Source organism: Alligator mississippiensis, chromosome 8 (genome assembly GCF_030867095.1).
Source record: "Alligator mississippiensis isolate rAllMis1 chromosome 8, rAllMis1, whole genome shotgun sequence".
Lineage (NCBI taxonomy): Eukaryota > Metazoa > Chordata > Crocodylia > Alligatoridae > Alligator > Alligator mississippiensis.
In genome coordinates this window covers 6,478,251-6,497,114 of record NC_081831.1, presented here as the reverse complement: position 1 = coordinate 6,497,114, position 18,864 = coordinate 6,478,251, and the positions used below count along the sequence as shown (strand labels likewise).

The following is an 18,864-nucleotide window of genomic DNA, read 5'->3' as shown; positions in this document are numbered from 1 at the left end:
CAGTTGTTTACTGCTATGGTTACTTGGTTGTTTTGGAGTGCATTACCAAGGAAACACCTGCATCTGTTCAGATGGTGAAAGCTCTAGCAAGGGTCTTCCTTTATTTTAAGTTAAATCTTAGATTCTGAAACAAAATAGCCAATAGTTCAGAAAGACTCCAGGTTGCTTTTGTATTTGCCATTTCCCTCCATCTCTGCTAATAAGTGTGAAATATCCTACCCTGTAATGCACACTGTATGTTTAATCAAGAGTCCCTGCTGGGCATGGTAAACACCCACAACTTGGATTGACTTCACCCAGAATGATGGGCAGGCTGATTGTAATCCACCACTTAAAGAGCCCAGATTAAAATGTGCTTGTCTGAAGGTTTGTATATGAAGTAGACCCAAGCCACTAAATGAAGCCTGAGCATTCTTGATATGAGAGGGGGCTTGGAACAGTGCTTTCTGTTCACAATTCTCTCTACCTTTTGGTAAGCCAAAGAATCAGACCTGCTCTGCCATTTGTAACACTGCAACATTCACACCCAGACACTTAACTAGTAGACTACTCTCTTTTACAATTCAAGGTATCCATGGTTTCTACCCAGGCAAGCAACATAACAAGAAAAAATATACAGGTGAAAAACAAAGTACCTTACCCACAACTGTTACAAGTTCCACATTGCTTGGGGCTGACTCTTGCATACCATGTGCTGAATACACACTGGCAATACACTGAAATCTCAATATTTTATCCCCAGGTTCAACTGGAATTTCTATTGTCGTAAAATTTTTTTCCAACTCCTTCTTTGTTCTTGTTACTGGCCCTCCAGGGGTCAGTAACTTATGAAAAGTGAAAGTAAGTGGAGGAGCTTCTTCTGGAACTTGGCACTTCAAAACTAATTCCTCCCCCTCTGTTACCATGTTTTTCAGAGCAGTCAATTTTGGCTTGGGTAGCCCTGTGGCAGAAAAAAAAGAAGCAAGTATCATTAGATATCCCTAATACAGGTGCTATGCTTGATATCTCTGTCACTGGTGCTCTAATGGACCAATATCAGATTGCTGTTGCAGCTGAAGTCTGGAGCTGAGCACCTGTGACCTTTGGGAAAAGCTTTCTATTGTGCAGATAGTGCCATCAAATGGACAAGCAGCCCCTTGTGGTTCCATTCATATCACTATGTTTGAAGCATGTAGCTCACTCTTTGGAAATTAAGAACACTTCCTCCTCAATGTCTCCAACTCCTATTCGGGGAAAAAGCAAGGAGAGAAACTATATTTCCCATTTGGATATTGTGACTGCGAATACCAATCCATTAAGGCAGGTTACATATTGGCACAACTTGCCAATCAACCCTAAACCAAGACATTCAGGAGGCTGATATTTCAAGAGGAACCATGCAACTCATAGAGAAACAAGGAACATTATGGAAGAAGAAATAGATAGATATGTATTTCCTGTCCTTATAAGAGATGATGGAGGTGGTACAAGGTCTTTGGTCTCTCGGTTCCAGCAAGTGGGTGTTCAATTGCCTTTGGCAAACTTGTACACCTCTGCCTCAAGAACTGGTGGTGGGCTGGAGACCAAGCACACAGGGGAGAGTTTATTGGCTGTCTGCCCTGTTTCCCTCCCCCACCACAGAAGGCATACGGGGGGGGCAGAGCCACAGAAACAGAAACACTCTGTGTGTGTGTCCACACAGACCCTGCTTGGAGAGCATGCTGCTCTGGTGACTGAAGTGCTGTGGCAGGGGGTTGCATGAACATCTATGGTCTAAAGCGCTCCACAGTGGAGTGGTATTTGAAGCACTTCAAAGGTACATCTGCCTAAGGTCTTAGCACACATACCAGCAGTCTAGCATGTGGAGTATTATACTGGGATCCTGAAGACCTGGGCTCTATTCCTGACTCTGCACTGACCTGCTGGGTGATCTTGGACAAGTCACTTCATCTCTTTGGGCTTCAGTTTCCCCTTCTTTAAATAATGTTACCAGTCTTTTGTAGGGCACTTTGGAAAAAGCCGCTATATACAAGCTAAGTCAGAGTATCATAACAGCTCTAGCCAGTGACCATGCTCTGCTAGCTGTAACAGAAGAAAGCTATGGTTGAAGAAATACTTACCAGTGACTTTAACAAGCATTACTTCACTTTTTTTTTTCTTCTCTTTGGCTTTCACCATGCAGACATACTCTCCTGTGTCTGCAAATCTAGCTGCCGGTATTTTATGCTCTGTCCTGTTTTGCAATGATGTGATACCAGACAGAATCCTGCCATCCTTAAAAAATGTGAAATGATGTTCTATCGTGAAGTTCCCAGATTTGCTAATGTCTGCAATACAGAGGATGGTAAGTGCATCTCCATTAGGCACTTGAAGCGATGGGTCAGCCCGGATTTCAACCTTGTTGATGGTAAAAACTGGATGAAGGGGGAAAAAATAAATCACATTGAGTCTCCAGTTTATGTAAAGCAATGCTGCTCTTGGGAGCAGCTACAAGATATTCATTTCAACCCTGAAAAGCAACTTAGGGTACTCCAGATCAGTGGTGCTCAAACTTTTAGGCATGTGGGCTAGATAAGCGTGTGCAGCCAGTCTGTGAGCTGGATCTGGTGTTCAGGGCCATGTCATCTGGCTTCAGGGGCTCCCTGTGGCTCTAAACATTTAGCAACAGGGGAACAGTGGCAATGTTAACTGCATGGGGCTCCCAGAGCTGCAGCATTTAACACTACCTGTGCTCTCCTGTCACCAAATATCCAGGTGGTACTTTGAGTACCACTCCTCTAGATCATTTCTAGCCTTGATTCTGTGGGACTCCAAATGTTCCTCTTCAATGTACCCATGGCCCTGAAATTGGACCTGCACAGGGAGATTTCAATGGAAGCACATGAGTTTCCAAGGAAGTCAAAAGACTCACCTAAAATGATCTGACTGAAGAAAAGGGGCCTACATTTGTCTAGTGCCTGGCCCAGTAACACCTGATTCGATGAAGAGGTCCTTCCTTATCCCTACATTCTTCTACACTATCACTAGTCCACCTCTCCATGCTGCTATGTCAGGATGTTGTAGCTGCTGCTCCTCTAAATCAGTGCTGTTCAAACAGTCTGGTCCCATAGACAATTTAGAAAAATTTACTGGAGTTAGCCCAAAGTCCTGGCTACTGATCTGTCACTTAGCTATGCCATACATATCCAGTAGCTCCGGACAATCTGAGTAACATAGATAACGACTTGGGCCCAGATCCTGCAAGTGCACACATGCGTGTGCATGCACACACACACACGCCTAATTACTTTTGTGAGCAGTTCTGTTGACTTCAATCAGCCTGCTTAGATTTATAGAATTATTCACATTCACAACAGTTCGCATCAATTGTTTGCAAAACTGGAGGCTTCAGTAGCATTTAACTGAAAGGGCAAATCAAAAACACAGAATTTCACAAAATCTTCTGGAATTCAGAGCTATCCATCCCGGACAACTGTACTGAATTAAAAAAAAACTCTGAACAGAGCTTTAAGTCCTAAGAGAGTTTGTGTATTTACCTGGTTGTAATTATGGACTTGATTCTAAAACTCTGACTCACATCAGTAGTCCTCCTTCCCCGTGAAAACTGTCCCACTGATATCAATGGGGCTACTCATGTGAAGTAAAGACTACTCACATGAATACAAATTGGAAGATCAGACTTTATTTATCTTCCCTTCCATAAAAGGCCACCAGCAAAAGGTAGTATAAAAATGTGGCCAATCCTTCATCTGTAATGCACATGCTTTATCACATAGCTATGTAAGGCAGCAACACGTTTATACCATATTTCCTATAGTTACTTTGTGATCCCAACTTAATATTAATTAAATATGGCCATTTTTGTAAATGAATAGCAAAAAAGCAAAAGTTAAAAACAGCCCAATATTTTTTCTTCAATTATTTTCCCTTTCCCTTTTCTTCAGGGAAAAAAGGGTAAAGATTTTGACAATTTCTTGTTGTTTTCTGCTGGCCCAAATTCAATTAGACATCATGATTTCGTAGCTCATATCTGCCTCCACATCCATAAGCTGCAATCAGGCAAACCTTACTGGTTTTCTTACGCTGCTTTGTCATATCTTTAAATTCTAGTGCATTCCAGTGTGGCAAAAATGTACCAAATATTTGCAGCTTTTTTAAAAACAAATGCAAATCAAAGGTTTAATCCTAAAAAATTTGAAGATCTGAATCTCCTGTTGCTACATATAAAGAATGCCAGAACTGCTGTTAAATGAGCAGATTTCCAACCTCTGCTCAGGAAAAGTCCAGATTCAGAATATTGTGGAGTGGGTAGTACATGTCAGGACTACAGATAATCAGGGAAGTTTGTATTGTGCTTGCCTATCCAAATCCATCCACAGTCTAATTCTACTGAGGGGAATTAAATCAAGGATGGACTCACCCTCTATGACTTCAGTGGGACTCAAGCATGTGTTTCAAAGGCTTAAAGTTAAATACATTTCTCTCTGGTTTGCTGAATCTGGGTCTCTCTCAATTGTAGCCTCTTTGGACCACAACTTGCTATTCATTTTTAAGCAGAACTCCCAGCTGAAACCAATGCAACTAAGAGCAGCGGCCCTCTAAATGTATCTTTGTTATTTATAAATATACTACTTTTATTATGAAAATTCCCCCCACATCCATTGGGTTTTGGTTCCCATTTTCAGTTTCAGCTGGAAAGAAAGTACCTCAGCTGTTGTATTTTTGTAACAGTGTGAAAGCATGCACTGCTTGTTTCTTTAATGCCACAAATATGACAAACTATGTGCTACAAATTTTATTCATGCAGCTATAAACGATTCTTGGGAAAAATGGTTATGGGGTTTTTGCTTTCTTCTTCCCTGAAATGGACAGCTCTGGGCAGTTTGCTCAGGGCTTAGAGCACTGATTTGCTAGTGGGTTGTGAAAAAGCTCCTCTATTTGATGGAGCCCTCCCTATCCAGGAATTATAACTCTTCCTTGCCAGAGATAACTTTGATGTTGGGCTCGCAAAAGGGCTTATGAAGATCACCTTTTTTGATTTGAGTGGGTCAGTTTGGGGCCAGGCATCTCCAGTCTCCAAGGGTGGGAAAGGGAGGCTGGAGAAGAACAGCCTGCAAAAATGTTACCCACTTTTTCCAGTTCCAGACTCATGTAAGTTCAACTTTCTTCCAAGCTAGCAATGCTCTCAAAACAAAGAGCAAATACATCTGGCAAATGTTCTTAATTTATATTTACAACCTGTTTACTTCCTCCTTCCTTATGGGGGACAAGAAAGCTTTTTTGTTAAAAAAAACGGGAAAGCCAATACCTAAATTTTCTTTCCCCTTCCTAAACAAGTGTGTCCACTGGCTATTTCAAAGATCTTTATTTAGATGTGAGTAGTGCATTGCTGATTTAAACACTGTTTTCAGCAGCAAAAACTTCTCACCATCATTTTTCCAGATATTTTGTGTTAAAGACTAAATAAAGATATCTGCAGACTTTGTATACTGACCAAAGTTATTTTCAGTGATTATTTCACTAGCACAATATTGAATCTTATACAACAGATCACTTCAGTGGCCAGGATTTCCCACTAAAGTCAGCACAAAATTGCAATTGACTTCACTAGTCGGATTTCACTTTAAATGGCTGGATTGGAGTCTGTCTCTTTCTGCAAGTCCAAAAAGCATATGTTGGCACTTTTCAAAGATATGCAGATTTTACCTGAGATAAATTTGTGGCCCAAATTCTGCTCAGATTTACAACTATTTAAAATCTAGAGTAACTCGATTATAGAGCTTTACCAGCAGAATTTCAGATCAGCATGGAAATTAGTACTTTACATATCAACAAATTGAAAAAGAATTCCACAACTCACCTTCACGAGCTTTAAGGCTTGAACCTGGAAAATTAATGGAACGTTTGTTATTTTCAAAGCTAAATAACTGGAGGGTAGTAACAGCAGTAAAACTGAAGCAGTGAAAATACATCTGGATAGTTAACTTTGAACTTACAGTGTAAGAGAATCACCAGGAGAGCAAGACACATCTTGTGATTGGAGAGCAGCCACCTAGTTCCAAAATAAAACGATGTTCATCAGCTCTGGTTGACTGTGCCTCAAGGACCCTAAACGAGGTAAAAATATAAATTTTTGGTTTATGGTGTTTTGAAAGAAACAGCTAAAGCAGTTTCTCTATGAAAAGTTGTAGTTTTTTCTAAATCTGCAGCAGAAACTGGCTTGGTATTAGTCAAGCAATCGTTCCCATTACTGGAAACTGGAAGTGGTAAACAATGAGACTCTATCTCCTGCTAGCAGGCAGATTACTGCTCAGGAAGGAAGTGACTGGTCTTTTCCTGAGGGAGCCACCAAACGTATTTGCTTTGTTTAGTTTCTTAAGGTGTATTAAAACAACAAGAAGTCCTGTGACATTTATCCTGCACCTCTAGTGAGCCTTAACCATTTAAAACTGGAGTTACATTTGCTGACTGACTTCACTGGCCATCCACAGTGTTATGCTCTGCAGCCTGACACTGAAAATGCTTCCAGTGGATTTGGACATATAACCCTGTGTTTTCCTCTATATTGCTGATTAGTAGGGATCCTGGTTTTCTCTGAAAAAAATCACCAATTTTCAGTTAAAAAAAGTAACCCCAAATCCACATTTTTCTGTGATTAAAATGAAACACCACTATATATATATATATGTGGTATTACTTATTTTAATAAAAAATTGGGGATTTCTGTCAATCAGAGAAAACCAAGAACCCTGCTGATTAGCAGCTCTGCTCTAACAATAGGGCAGGAGACTGATATCTTTACTGATCTGTGTATAAATACTGCAGCAAGTTCAAGCCATTTAAAGCAGACAGTGATTCAGCTCCAAGGTCAATAAGATCCCATCGTATATAGCTATAAATTCTATATACAGAACATATAGCTACATATACTATAGCTGCCATAGTATGTATGATAAAGATATGTGTAAAAGAGTTCTTTATCTTATATATTTAAAAGGAAGCAAAATATATCCATACTCAAACATGCCTAGATATTATGTGGTTCTGGGACTTTTCTTCCATTAGAAATCTAAAGCAGCAATAGCAAAACTGAAGATGAGGCACACTTCAAAGCCAGAGCTAAGCTTTCCAAAACTTAGAGGCTGCTTGAATCTAGGCACTTGGTTGGAATCATTTAAGGCTGAAAAGTTGGTGAACCTTTCTCAAAGTTGGATATAATGTGAACAGGGCTCATTTTTGTAATTTTTACACTGAAATATGTAGTTTCTAGAACAAACTGAAACTTGTCATTTTGGATGAGTTTCACTTTGAGCCAAAACACTGAAATGAATACTCCAGTAGACTAAAATCAGAACTAGACAGGAACTGAAGGGAATGTGTGCAAAGTGCCTCCCTTTGCATTTTAATGTTATCCATCCCACCCAATACCAGGGTCCAGGCAACAATGAACTGGAGTCATGGTATGAACTTCAACATAAAGCTGTAAAGAAGTTATGTTCCACCAAAGATTTAAAGATTTTTAATTAATTTTAAATTGGAACTAAAATCTCAACATTTCAAAATTCTTCACAAAGAAGATTCATAATCGTGCTAGCCCTTCTGTTGTGAAAAAAGCCTGAATGAACACAATCCATGTATACACTAACAGCTCAGAAATGAGGGATATTGATTTGTGTGGATTTGTCTGAACACCAAGACAACCTCAAATGTACTAATGTTTTTTTAAAATAGCAGGATTTCTTAAATTTGATTCATGGCTTTAAAGTACTGGGGGCTGGTCATATTGAGGTTGTACCTCAATATTGGGGTCATCTTGGGGCCTAGAGGGCAGCATAAAAATAAGATTTGAGAAAGGCTTCAAAGTAGGAAGTGAAGTGAGGTTTCAGAGCAAGAGCAGAGCAAAATGGTCTCAGTCAGCTGAAATAGCATAACCATTTCCCTCTGCCCCCAACTCTTGCTTCTGCCACTCTGTTTTTTATTCTTAAATCATGCAGAAATTTACAAAAATGGTAGGTTTTAATAACAGTGGAATTAAGAGGTTGGTTCAAAATTTCACTTCATGTCTTTGCAAACGGAGTCAGAGCAACTAGAAGTCAGGAACTGTATAGTCGGCGAAGCCCCATGGAAAATGTTACCTCAGCTAAAACAAACATGCTCTGATTCTGTTCAGATGCTGGTAAAAGGGAAAAGAGACCCTTAATCATACTCAGAAACAAAAAATTTGGAACTAACTCCAACGTCAGCCTTGGTTGTAAATATTTAAACTATTTTAACCCTCTTTGTGGCCTGAAGTATATATGAACACAGATGGGAAGTAACATGGTAGTGGCTGTTCTTTACACCCATAAACAAGTCCAATAGAAAATCTTCCACAGCAGCCGCTCGGGCTTTGTTCTAATTCTGTTTTGGCAAAAGAAGGGAAAAAAAAAAAAAAAGAAGCTGGCAAAGCAGAACACAGGAAAACCGTTCACGTCATGGACATCTGAGACAGCTGGAATTGGCTTTGGAGCTTTACACAGGCACCCACCTTTTACGGCCTATTCACACCCATGATGTGCATATTATACACATGCCAGGGCAATGTATGCCTGCATAGATACAGGAAATAACTTATTACACACTCAGAGTGTAATAAATAAAGACATGAATTTCAAGATTTAGCTAAAGAACGATAGCAACATCCACCCACAACAGCACACAAACAAACTGGACATAAAACTATCTTGTTTGCCATAAAAAAACATTTCCCATCATTGAGGCAAGTACTAGTTCAGTGTGCATATAAGAACCTAAAATCCTAGTTTAGTGTGCGTATAAGAAAGATAACCTAAAATATACACAGAAAAAGATGAGATGAGCATATATGTATGGACATGAATATAAAATATTCTCTTTTACCAAAACAAAATTATAACAAAACCAAAAGTACTGTGGAATATTTTCTTTTGGGCGCAGTTTAATGGACATGACTAATGGGCCAGTTGTATACCTTAGCTTTAAAGTGATGGGTTTTCCTATAACTCCTCTGATATGTAAATATTTAATGAAGAATTTATGCTGACAGACTATGTAAAAGCTAAGTAAGGATTTCAGAATCTGACCCTTTATTATGGTTTACCACTATTATTGTGCAGGACACAGAAAAAGGATGTAAACTTCTGCTCAATTTTTAATATATTAACATGCAAGTACCTTGAAAATGTACCAAGATTTCCAAATTAGAGTTTTAAGCAAGAATTCAAATTTCAAACCTCAGCAGTTTGCATCTCTCTGATCTGGCCACAAACCATGACTTTTCTAAATCTGTCTACATGAGACTCTTTTTCTATTGAGTTTCCTGCCATCGCTGTCACTGCTGCAGCTCCCTTAAGGGATAACAATGATGGTTCAAGAATTACTGTGGAACAGCTGCTAACTTTTAGCCACTCTGACATCTGATTTTGCTCAGAATTGGTATAAGTGACATTGTGTTTGAAATACAGTGACTGCTAGTAGTTTGTACACATCAGCACTTACACCAGAAGTAACAGTGGTAGAGCCGCAGCAGTGGTAGCCAGGGGCAGAAATGTTATGAAAATAAGTCAAGAGGAGGCAGGACCTTTCTGTGCTGAGTGTGTATGAGTGCAGACACATGACAATTACTAGGGGGTAATTTACCACAAATTTTATTTCATAGTAAATTTACTCTCTAGTAAGGAGCAGGCATAAAGAGATTTCCCAAGATAGCTGCCCACAGCAGATGCTAATATAGCACCTGGCCACCTAGGTGGTAGGGAGCCAATTTGCACTGAAGAAATTATCAAGGGGTATCTTTACTGTGGATCCAAGTGATTTCTAACAGATGCAGGCAGATGTGTGTCATGTTAACTTACAGCATAGTAAGTGTGTCATGCATATGCTCCCATGCTCTGGTTTTATGAACTGGTCTGTCCTGGGACAATTATTTATTTGGTTCTTCTGAGAAAAAACAGTTGAATAGGTGTTTTTGTTTTTAATTAGAGTAGCATTGCAATAAAAATAATGCTAACCTCAGCAAGTTCAGCTTTTCAGGTAAAATTTAATCTTTCGTGCATACGGGTAATGTCCTCTTATCACCCAGAATATTCCTCCCTCAGTCTACTAGTCCATTTTTAAATCAACGCAATTTTGTTCCAAAGCTACAGATGGGAGACAGGACACTGCAAAGCTCACTCAGTCTTTGACACTGATTCACTGGAGAACTCTGATCAAGTCAGTTGGAATTTAATTTTCAAATATGACTACTGATTTTACTAGAGCACCTCAACTGAGAAACATTAAAGAAACTGATTTTCACAGAGCAAGTCTAGCCCATTTTGAAGATCAGACCCCTTTAACCTGATAAGTTACTAGACCAAATTATAAACCAGTCAGTTTGTAAAGATCTGCAAGTGGAGGGAGTGATCACAAGTGACCAATACAGATTTAAGAACAAATCATGTAAAAAATGCCCCTGTCTTTCTGACAGGGTAACTAGTTTGATGGATAAGGGGAATGGAGTGGACATGGCATACATGGACTTTATTTAAAACAGTATTAAAGTCTCCCTGTCATTCTCATAAATAAGTTGGAGAAATATGAACTAGATGGAATTACCATTATGCAGACATGCAATTAGTTGAATAACCACAAGCAATCAGTAATTGTAACAGCTTGATATTAAACTAGCAGGAGGTCTCAGGTGGGTTCCCAGGTGTCTGTTCTGCATTCAGTGCTATTTAACATTTTTTTATTAATGATTTGGACACAAGGAAAGAGAGGTGTTGCATACATGTTGAATTAAAATCCAAAGAGTTCTGGATAAATCTGGATAGAGAATCAAGTTACAGAGAGTAACAAAATTAAATTTAAAACATTGTAAAGTATGAGGAATTAAAATGAATCAACAGATACAGTATAGGGGATATCTGGTTTGAAAGTAGCACTGCTAAGCAAGTGAACAATGAGACACTGTCACAAGGAAAGCAAAAGGAATTTGGGGTTGCTTTAACAGAAGCACTGTATGCAAAACACAGAGGGGATGTGATAATCCAACTCTACTCATCAGTGTTCAGGTTTGGACAGCACACTTTAAAAAAAGATGTACAGAACTGTACGAGGGTCCAGAGGTGAACCGTGAGGAAAGTAAAGGGGTTGAAAAAGCAAGCCATATGAAGAAAGACTGAAAGACCTTGGTATGCTTAATATAAAGAAAAGTAGATTAAGGTAGGGGTGGGGGGGGACATGATAGTATCAATTTTCAAATATTTGAAAGATCACCATAAAGAAGATGGAAAACACATGCATAAGGTTTACACTGCAGATTTAAAACAAATATCAGGAAAAATTTCCCAACTGTAAGGACAATATATGACAATGGAAAAAGTTGCCTGGAGTAGTTGGGGAACCCCCTTCCCTGGAGGTTGAAGAGGCATCTATCTGGGATGGTTTAAGGAATCCTGAGCAGATGACCCTGCAGGTTTTTTCCAAACCTAGGACTGTGTTTCTCTCAAGTCACCCCAAACTGAAATGCCCCAAGTCACTACATACTCTTGCAGCACTAGGCCTCAGTCTGTTCCTATCTCCATTTCCCCCATCTGTAAAAAATGAATAATTGACATGTATTTACATTGGATGTATTGTGAGGGCTGATTAGTTAGAACAGTATATCTGTGCTTAGTAATATAATCAAGGAAATATGAAAATGGAGAGGCAGAGCTCTCATAACCTGAATTGTTTACATGAAAATCCCTTTGTTTCTTCTGGGGTCAATGGGAACCGTTTTTTCCCAAGCCTATAGCTTTCAGGTATAAACTGTGCTATAATCCGTGTGTTACATACATTACTGTGGCATTTTGCAGCAGGAAGCAGGAAGGAAACTCTCATCTGTATAATGATGTATCAGTAACATTAACAAGCATCCAACTAGCTATTTTGCAGGGGGAAAATAGTACAGTAGCCATAGCAATTAATGACCAGGAAGTAAGCCGGTTTGTTAGTAATAGCATTTATTCTCCTTAACCTGGTTCCTTTAAAACACACTTACAACAAAGCACTGAAAGCTTGGCCAGCCTCCAGCAAAGGTCTCCAGAGCCAGGTAGAGGAAAGGAGGAGGAGGGCACATGCCAGATGGAGAACAAAGATTGATAAACTTTGCTATTGATAGGAAGAAAATAGGAAGGAAGGAGATTTCCCCCCTCCGCCCCTGTAAAGTAATGCAGCACAGACATAAAAAGCTCTCTACAAGCCAACCCACCTTTCCCACAAGGAGACAAAAAAGGCTGCATCCTCCTAGCCCCAGAGAGAGCAGACAAAAAGTGCATCTGGGCTAATATTTTCAGTTTTAACTTGAGTAGGTCAAGATGGCTGAGGTCAGACCGAGGCTGTGAGTCTGGCTTTTTGGATTAACTAGGCTAGGGGAGGTCAGCAAAACTTCATGAACTGCTCTCATGAGATTTCTGCTTTAAACTGAGGATACTTCACAAAATCTACCAGTCTCATAAGATTGCTGCCATTTTGGGAACCATCCACAATGACTCTGAAAAAACAGATCATTTCTGGTGCTAGCTCAGAACCAAAATCACAGAGGTAAGATCAGCTTCATGGATTTTAACCACAACACTCTGAAATTCAGGAGATCAGGGTTTCAAATGCAAGATTCTGGTTTGGACCTACTTCCACTGGACCAATGCATATTTTCCTCATATCATGTTCACGCTATATGTCTTTTCCAGGATTGGATGATACAGTAGCAGACAAAGCTAACTAAAAGGTTATTCCAGATTGTATCTGTAGTATATTCTAGAATGAAGGCCCAGAAGAGCATCAAGAGCTCCTTCCATCCCTACCGCCCACTGAAACACTAGGCAAGAAAGGTATGGGACAGACAGTGCATCCACAGATGTTAGTAATTTGCTATCAATCATTTCAAACCCAGCCTTACCTCCCAAGTCAGAGAGAGAAGTGATTTTTGTCAACTCCCCAGTAGGTCAGCACCTAGAGCACAGCACAAGGATGGCATATCACTAAGGAACTTGTTGCATTGCTGGTTTTTAGGCCTGATGTGTCTTTTCCACAAGAACCTGCTACTTCCAACAGGTTCTCCATCACTCTCACCTCCTTCCTTTGGCTCTGGAAGGCTCCATCCTAAGACCTTATGGTCTGTCTCCTGTTTGCAAACATCCTTTACTGGAGAGATTTTAACTTTTTTGGAAAAGAGCCAGTTTCTGTGGGTCATCTCCAAGTCCCATGTGAATACTTTGCTTCCTTGTGGGGGGAAAAAAGCACATAGATATGTGCAAAGCAGTGCAACACAGATCAGATGAGCCAAAGCCAGAACTATCATTTACCCTTTGGCTAGAAACACAGGACACAAAATGACTGCTGGTAAATTTTTTAAGCTCCGTCTTAAAATTAATCTTTTTTGCTCCCACTATGCCTATTAAATGGGATGTGGTAAAAATTGCATCTTATTTTATTTTTTGAAAAAAGGCAATGGATCTGATTCCATTCGTATTGAAGTCAATGGGAATTTGGCCACTGACTTCAATAGAAGCAGGATAGGCCCTCTGTATATGTTTTGGCTTTTGATCATTTTTACTGTGGCTTCTCAATTTATAATTTACCAGTTTCTGATCACTGGAGCCCTATTTTTGTGGATATTATCACTTCTATATCTTTAATACGCTCACAGATCTCCATTCTACTTAAGGGAACGGTATGAAACAGGTCTTTTTTGCAGGCCTAGATGAATTTAAGAGGAATGACAGAATGAATTGTTACTTCTACATCTATTTTTAAAAATGTCAATCAATATTGTCCTTCTTTAACAACAAGATGTTTGAGTGTTTCATCGCGGGGGGGGGGGAGGGGGGAACTGTTTTTACACCTCATTGGAGAGCTAATTAAACTCACTTTATTTCTTGATTTACCAAGAGTTTGTTCTTTTTTTAGGGAGAGAGAGAGATTTCTGCCAGAAGGTTAAAGACCTGCCTGCAACTTCCAGGAAACAGTGTTAGATTTTTGCCTTCAAAATAGCATAAGATTTCACAACAGCACCACCGCGTGGAACGTGATCACTAATGCAACCAAAAGCATCTTGATGTCTGACTACATTTCACAATATTCTCTCTGCTACAGGTGCACCAATACATCAGTCCTATACTGGATTGGCACTGATATAAGAAAAATTGAAAGTACCAGCAATTGGTTTTTGCCTGATGCGGCCAATAATGTGGCTGATAAATGCTCCATGCATGTGCACAGCCACAGCGCAGCACGCAGGCAGTCAGGAGCACAGCCTGACAGCGCCTGGCTGGTAAGTCTGTTGTACAGGAAGGGGTGGAGGGAGGCAGATCGAGGCCCCTGCAGCAAGGGAGGGAGTGGGGCAGGGGCAGGTGTTGCCCAACAGAGGCAGGGCGTGAGACAGAGCGGTTTATCTTGGGGGCACAGGGAGGGGTGGGCTGGGGCTGGGGCTGAGCCAGGGGCTGGCCCGGGCTGCGACACTAGGAGGGGGACTACAGCAAATTTTGGCAGAGAATAGAGATGCACCAATAGAGATTTTCTGGGCCGATACCGATGTCTGAATTTTAACAAGCCATATCGGCCAAAACCAATCCAATTGCCGATATGCAGCCAGACAGCAAGAAGAGCGGCGTCTGGCTGGTCACTCTGTTGTCGGGGAAGGAGCAAGGGGGGAGGGAAAGGGCATGGAGAGGGCAGATCAAGGCCCCCGTGGTGAGGGAGGGAGTGGGGCTGGGGCAGGGGAAGGTGCTGCCCAGCCAGGGTGGAGCACTGGATGGAGCCATGAGCGGCTGGTCTGGGAAGCAGGGGGTGGGGGGTGGCTACTGCAGCCATACGCACCCTGGGAGAGCATGGGGGCATGTGACCCAATTTGCACATGTGACAGGGTGGGCTGGGGCCAAGGTGGCGGCAGGCTCTTCCCAGCAGGGGCTGGGCTGGACTGCACTTGGGGTGGGCAGTGGCACTGGGAGGGGGACTACAGTGAATTTTGGGGTGGCTGCAGCACGCCCAACACCCGTTCCCAGTGTCGCCACTGCCCACCCCGAGCACATCCCAGCCCAGCCCCCTGCTAGGAAGAGCCCGGCACCACTTTGGCCCCAGCCCACATTGGCAGGCCGCCCTGCCCTATGCACAGATTCAGGCACATGCCCTCCCGGGGTACGTGCAGCAGCAGGAGCCACCACCCCTCCCCGCTGCTTCCTAGACCAGCCATTCGTAGCTCCATCCAGTGCTCCACCCCAGCTGGGCAACACCTTCCCCTGCCCCAGCCCCACTCCCTCCCTCACCACGGGGGCCTCAATCTGCCCTCTCCATGCCCCTTCCCTCCTCCCTCACACCTTCCCCCACAACAGACTGACCAGCCTCTTCATGCTGTCTGGGTGCATATTGGCAATTGGATCGGTTATTGGCTGATATGGCTCATCAAAAATCAGCCATTAGTACCAGCCCCAGAAATCTCTATTGGTGCACCCCTATCCTCTGCCAAAATAAAATTATCTTACAACTTTATGTAGGGTTTCTCCTTTCAACTTCTCACAAATCCTCCTTCAAGCTACAACATAAATGAGAGAATCACTGAGCCTTTCACATCAAAGTTGTCGGTTCGGAGTTACCTCTGCAGGATGCGATTGAAGATTAGTACTGTCTGGCAAACGATCAGTGTTCTGCATGAAGTGAGGACTGTGGTCTCTCATCATTTTACTCAGTTTTCATTTTGCAGTCACGTCCCAAAAGGCTCCGAAGCAGGATCATTGTGCTGGGCTCTGGACAGGCACGTAGGAGAAGATCTACAGGTCTTACCATAAACCTGGGCCTCCCAGAGTTACATGGTCATGTTAGAATTCCAGCTATGATTTTTTAAATAAATAGGTGGCTTAGCTTGTGGGGAGGGAAACACTTGAAAGCATGAACTGAGGATAGTCAATACAGAGGTATCTGCCAGTTTGCAGGCAGCCCAAAATATTTGAGCTATTATCATCTCTAAGGGTCATTAATTCCAATAGCCAGTGTTCATTCTTGCTTGCCTTGCCCACAAGGTTTGAATTAAAATCCACATCTGCTCTATGGTTTTGGTTTAAAGCTGAATTCAGAATCAGGAAAGGGCTATTTTTCCAGCCTCATTTTGGCTCCTGACCAAAAATATTAGGTCGGAGACTGCAGGCAACTTGAAAGCAAAACAAAGTACCAGTCAGCGGTAATCTAGCACTGTGTTTCTTATGGCCACTGACTACCCTCACTAGCACAGCTGCTGCATTATCAGATTTTGCATATGGTTGGCAAGAACTGGACAAATTCTTCCATAATGTTCTAATAAACATTAATGGAATTTTTTTTAACAACTTCACTATACATGCATTTATATTACTTCAGTGTTCATTTTCTGCAGAGATTCAGGCAAAACTTCTTCACTGACAGTAGCATTCTTCTTCAAAACAATGAATTTTAAGAAACCATTTCAAAATACTCATAATTGCGAACAAGTGTACCAAAACACCAGACTCTAAACACCAAAACAACCTATAGTCAAGAGGCACAAATGTTCCATGTGACATATTTGTCTAATTAGCACAACTAACTATTATCAACAATAGCAAAATGCTTACAGTCAGAATTATTCAATAAATCATTGTATAAGTTCAAGAAAAATACAATCCATTTGCTGATAATTAATGGCAAGGATAAATATATTTGATAAATTATATGTTGTGCTTATTTGCTGAGCAGCTGCACTATGTCAAATAAAGAGAACATCGAAATTGTGAACAAGACAGAAACTAGATAAATGTTTATACTCCACTGAAATTCACAGAGCTTCAGGCAGAGAAGAAATGCACATTTAGTTACTGGACATTAACATTAGACATGTCAAAAGGAATTTGGGGATAATCAATGTTCAACTGCATTTCTATTTATAAGCTATTGAAAAGATAGTGCTTTTCTGGCCAGGCAATATGATCCATATGTGCAATTGTAATGTGCTGTTACCATACAATATTTCAGATGAGACCAAAGCAACCCATGTTTCAGAAAGCTTTGAGGTAAAACAATGCCCAGTGGGGGCTGCACTGCTCCCTGTGGTGTGCAGTGTTGGCCTGAGCCAGGCACCAGCACCCCTGTCTGCTGCTGCAACATGGGGGGAGTGTGTGGGGGGGTCCCCACACCCCTCCCAGGCTCTGCCACACCCCACAAATGCCACACACACACACACACCAGTGTTGACTGCAGGAGAGGAGAGTGTGTTCCACAGACCAGTGTGTTGCAGAGCCACACACCCAACCTCACAAACACCACACAATCCCCCACCATAACCTCTGCCACCAAACACAGCCACACCACCTCACAAACTCCCCCCACAGCCTCCACACACACACATCCCCACCCCTAGCCATACACATCCCCACCCCCATGCCCCACCATACATACACCCCCACACACAACATACAAGACTAAGAACTTATTTTTTTAATTATTATGCAATCACCTCTATATCCAGTATGCAAACACAAACCATGACAAAAATATTTTTTGTAATAAAATTAATATATGTTACAGTAAGTGTTTGACATTTAGTGTATGATTTTTTTTTCTGGTTCTAAGATGGCAACCCCCCCTCCCAAAAGTATTTCCAGGGGGCAAGGGGAGGGAAAGGTCAGGGAGTAGGGGTGGGGCTTCTACCCAAAAATAGTGACTAGGGGGCAGGGCAACTGTCAAGGGGTGGGGCTACCTATGTGGCTCACCAAACCTCGTTAAGTGGCCCTCCACCTGAAGTAATTGCCCACCCCTACTCTAGCACCCTGCTGGCTCCTGGCCTGAGCCACTGCAGGCATGTGGCTGCATTTCCTGAATCAAAGCTAAAAATGTCCATTCACTTCTCTTTCAATTTAATCTGTGCAGTTTAGACTAACCTGCAAAGACAGAATCGATTCAGCATTGGGCTTTTTGACTCTCTGTACTTAGCCTATAGGAATGACGTATTGAGGACGCATGAGAGAGAAAGATAATATCCTCATCGCTATGGCTGTTGCTGTAGGTTGGTAAAATGGCCCTAGATTTTAGAATGACACCAAAGAGTTAATCCCATTACAAACTGCCTTAAAAAGAAAACAAGACAAAAAATACCCTGCAATCAAAACAAACAAGAATTTATCTATACAAATTCATTGGATTAATTTTACATTTTCATATTTCTATTTCTTTTGGACCATCTTTGGCTGCAGACATCTAGCACACCCTGACTGTTCATTTAAAATTACAGATGCATGCTTCAGTCTGTGAAACCAAGATATCTCAAAATATTAAGTTGGCCCTTTCTGGTCTTTTGTATTTATGGTATGCGAAAACTGACTTGCAGGGCCATTGCTTGGAAATGTCAAATTGATACAGTAACAATACAGACAAATACACAACCATGTAAGTTCGTTTTAGTTGGATCACAGGATTTGTTGGCATTCTCTCTTTCCATTTCAAGACAACATTTTTTGTTCAAATAGGCAGTCTAGCTAAAATACTGCTTTACATTGGCACAGACATACTGCCAGGGTTGTGTCCACACTAAGATCTACACAGTGCCCAGTGCTAACCCCAAATATATTAAAATACAGTTGTGGCTGCTGTGGCAGGGGATTGTTTCTTTCCAAGAACAAAGCAAGCAAAACTGTTCCAGTTATGTAGCATTCCCTTGGTTATATATAGTCTGTTAGACTGTGTTGTAATAAGCCTGTAGCACATTCAGCTCTTCCACATGTTTCCTTGCTATGGCAAAGGGAAACCACTAGTCTTCTGACTCTTAAATGAGGCATGTAAGAAAGTGGCAAGAACCCAGACTCCTTGGGCATGTCTACACATGTGCTTTAATGTGTATTAGCC

At 41.3% G+C, this 18,864-nt stretch overlaps 1 protein-coding gene across 15 annotated transcripts in view; it reads right to left on the bottom strand.

Moving 5' to 3' along the window:
* PECAM1 (platelet and endothelial cell adhesion molecule 1) overlaps positions 1-18,864 on the bottom strand; it is a 73,946-nt gene that overhangs the window by 43,004 nt on the left and 12,078 nt on the right. For 9 of the 15 annotated variants that reach the window (XM_014601871.3, XM_014601874.3, XM_014601876.3 and 6 more), the window contains exons 1-4: positions 5,976-6,263; positions 5,840-5,863; positions 2,100-2,393; positions 641-940 (exon numbers count right to left, since the gene is read on the bottom strand). In XM_014601871.3, coding sequence (XP_014457357.1) covers positions 641-940; positions 2,100-2,393; positions 5,840-5,863; positions 5,976-6,009 — 652 coding nt within the window. In that variant the 5' untranslated portion in view covers positions 6,010-6,263. Of the gene's footprint in view, positions 1-640; positions 941-2,099; positions 2,394-5,839; positions 5,864-5,975; positions 6,265-18,864 lie in introns of those variants that run through there. The other 6 variants (XM_019494215.2, XM_014601878.3, XM_019494220.2 and 3 more) reach the window with 3 other exon arrangements.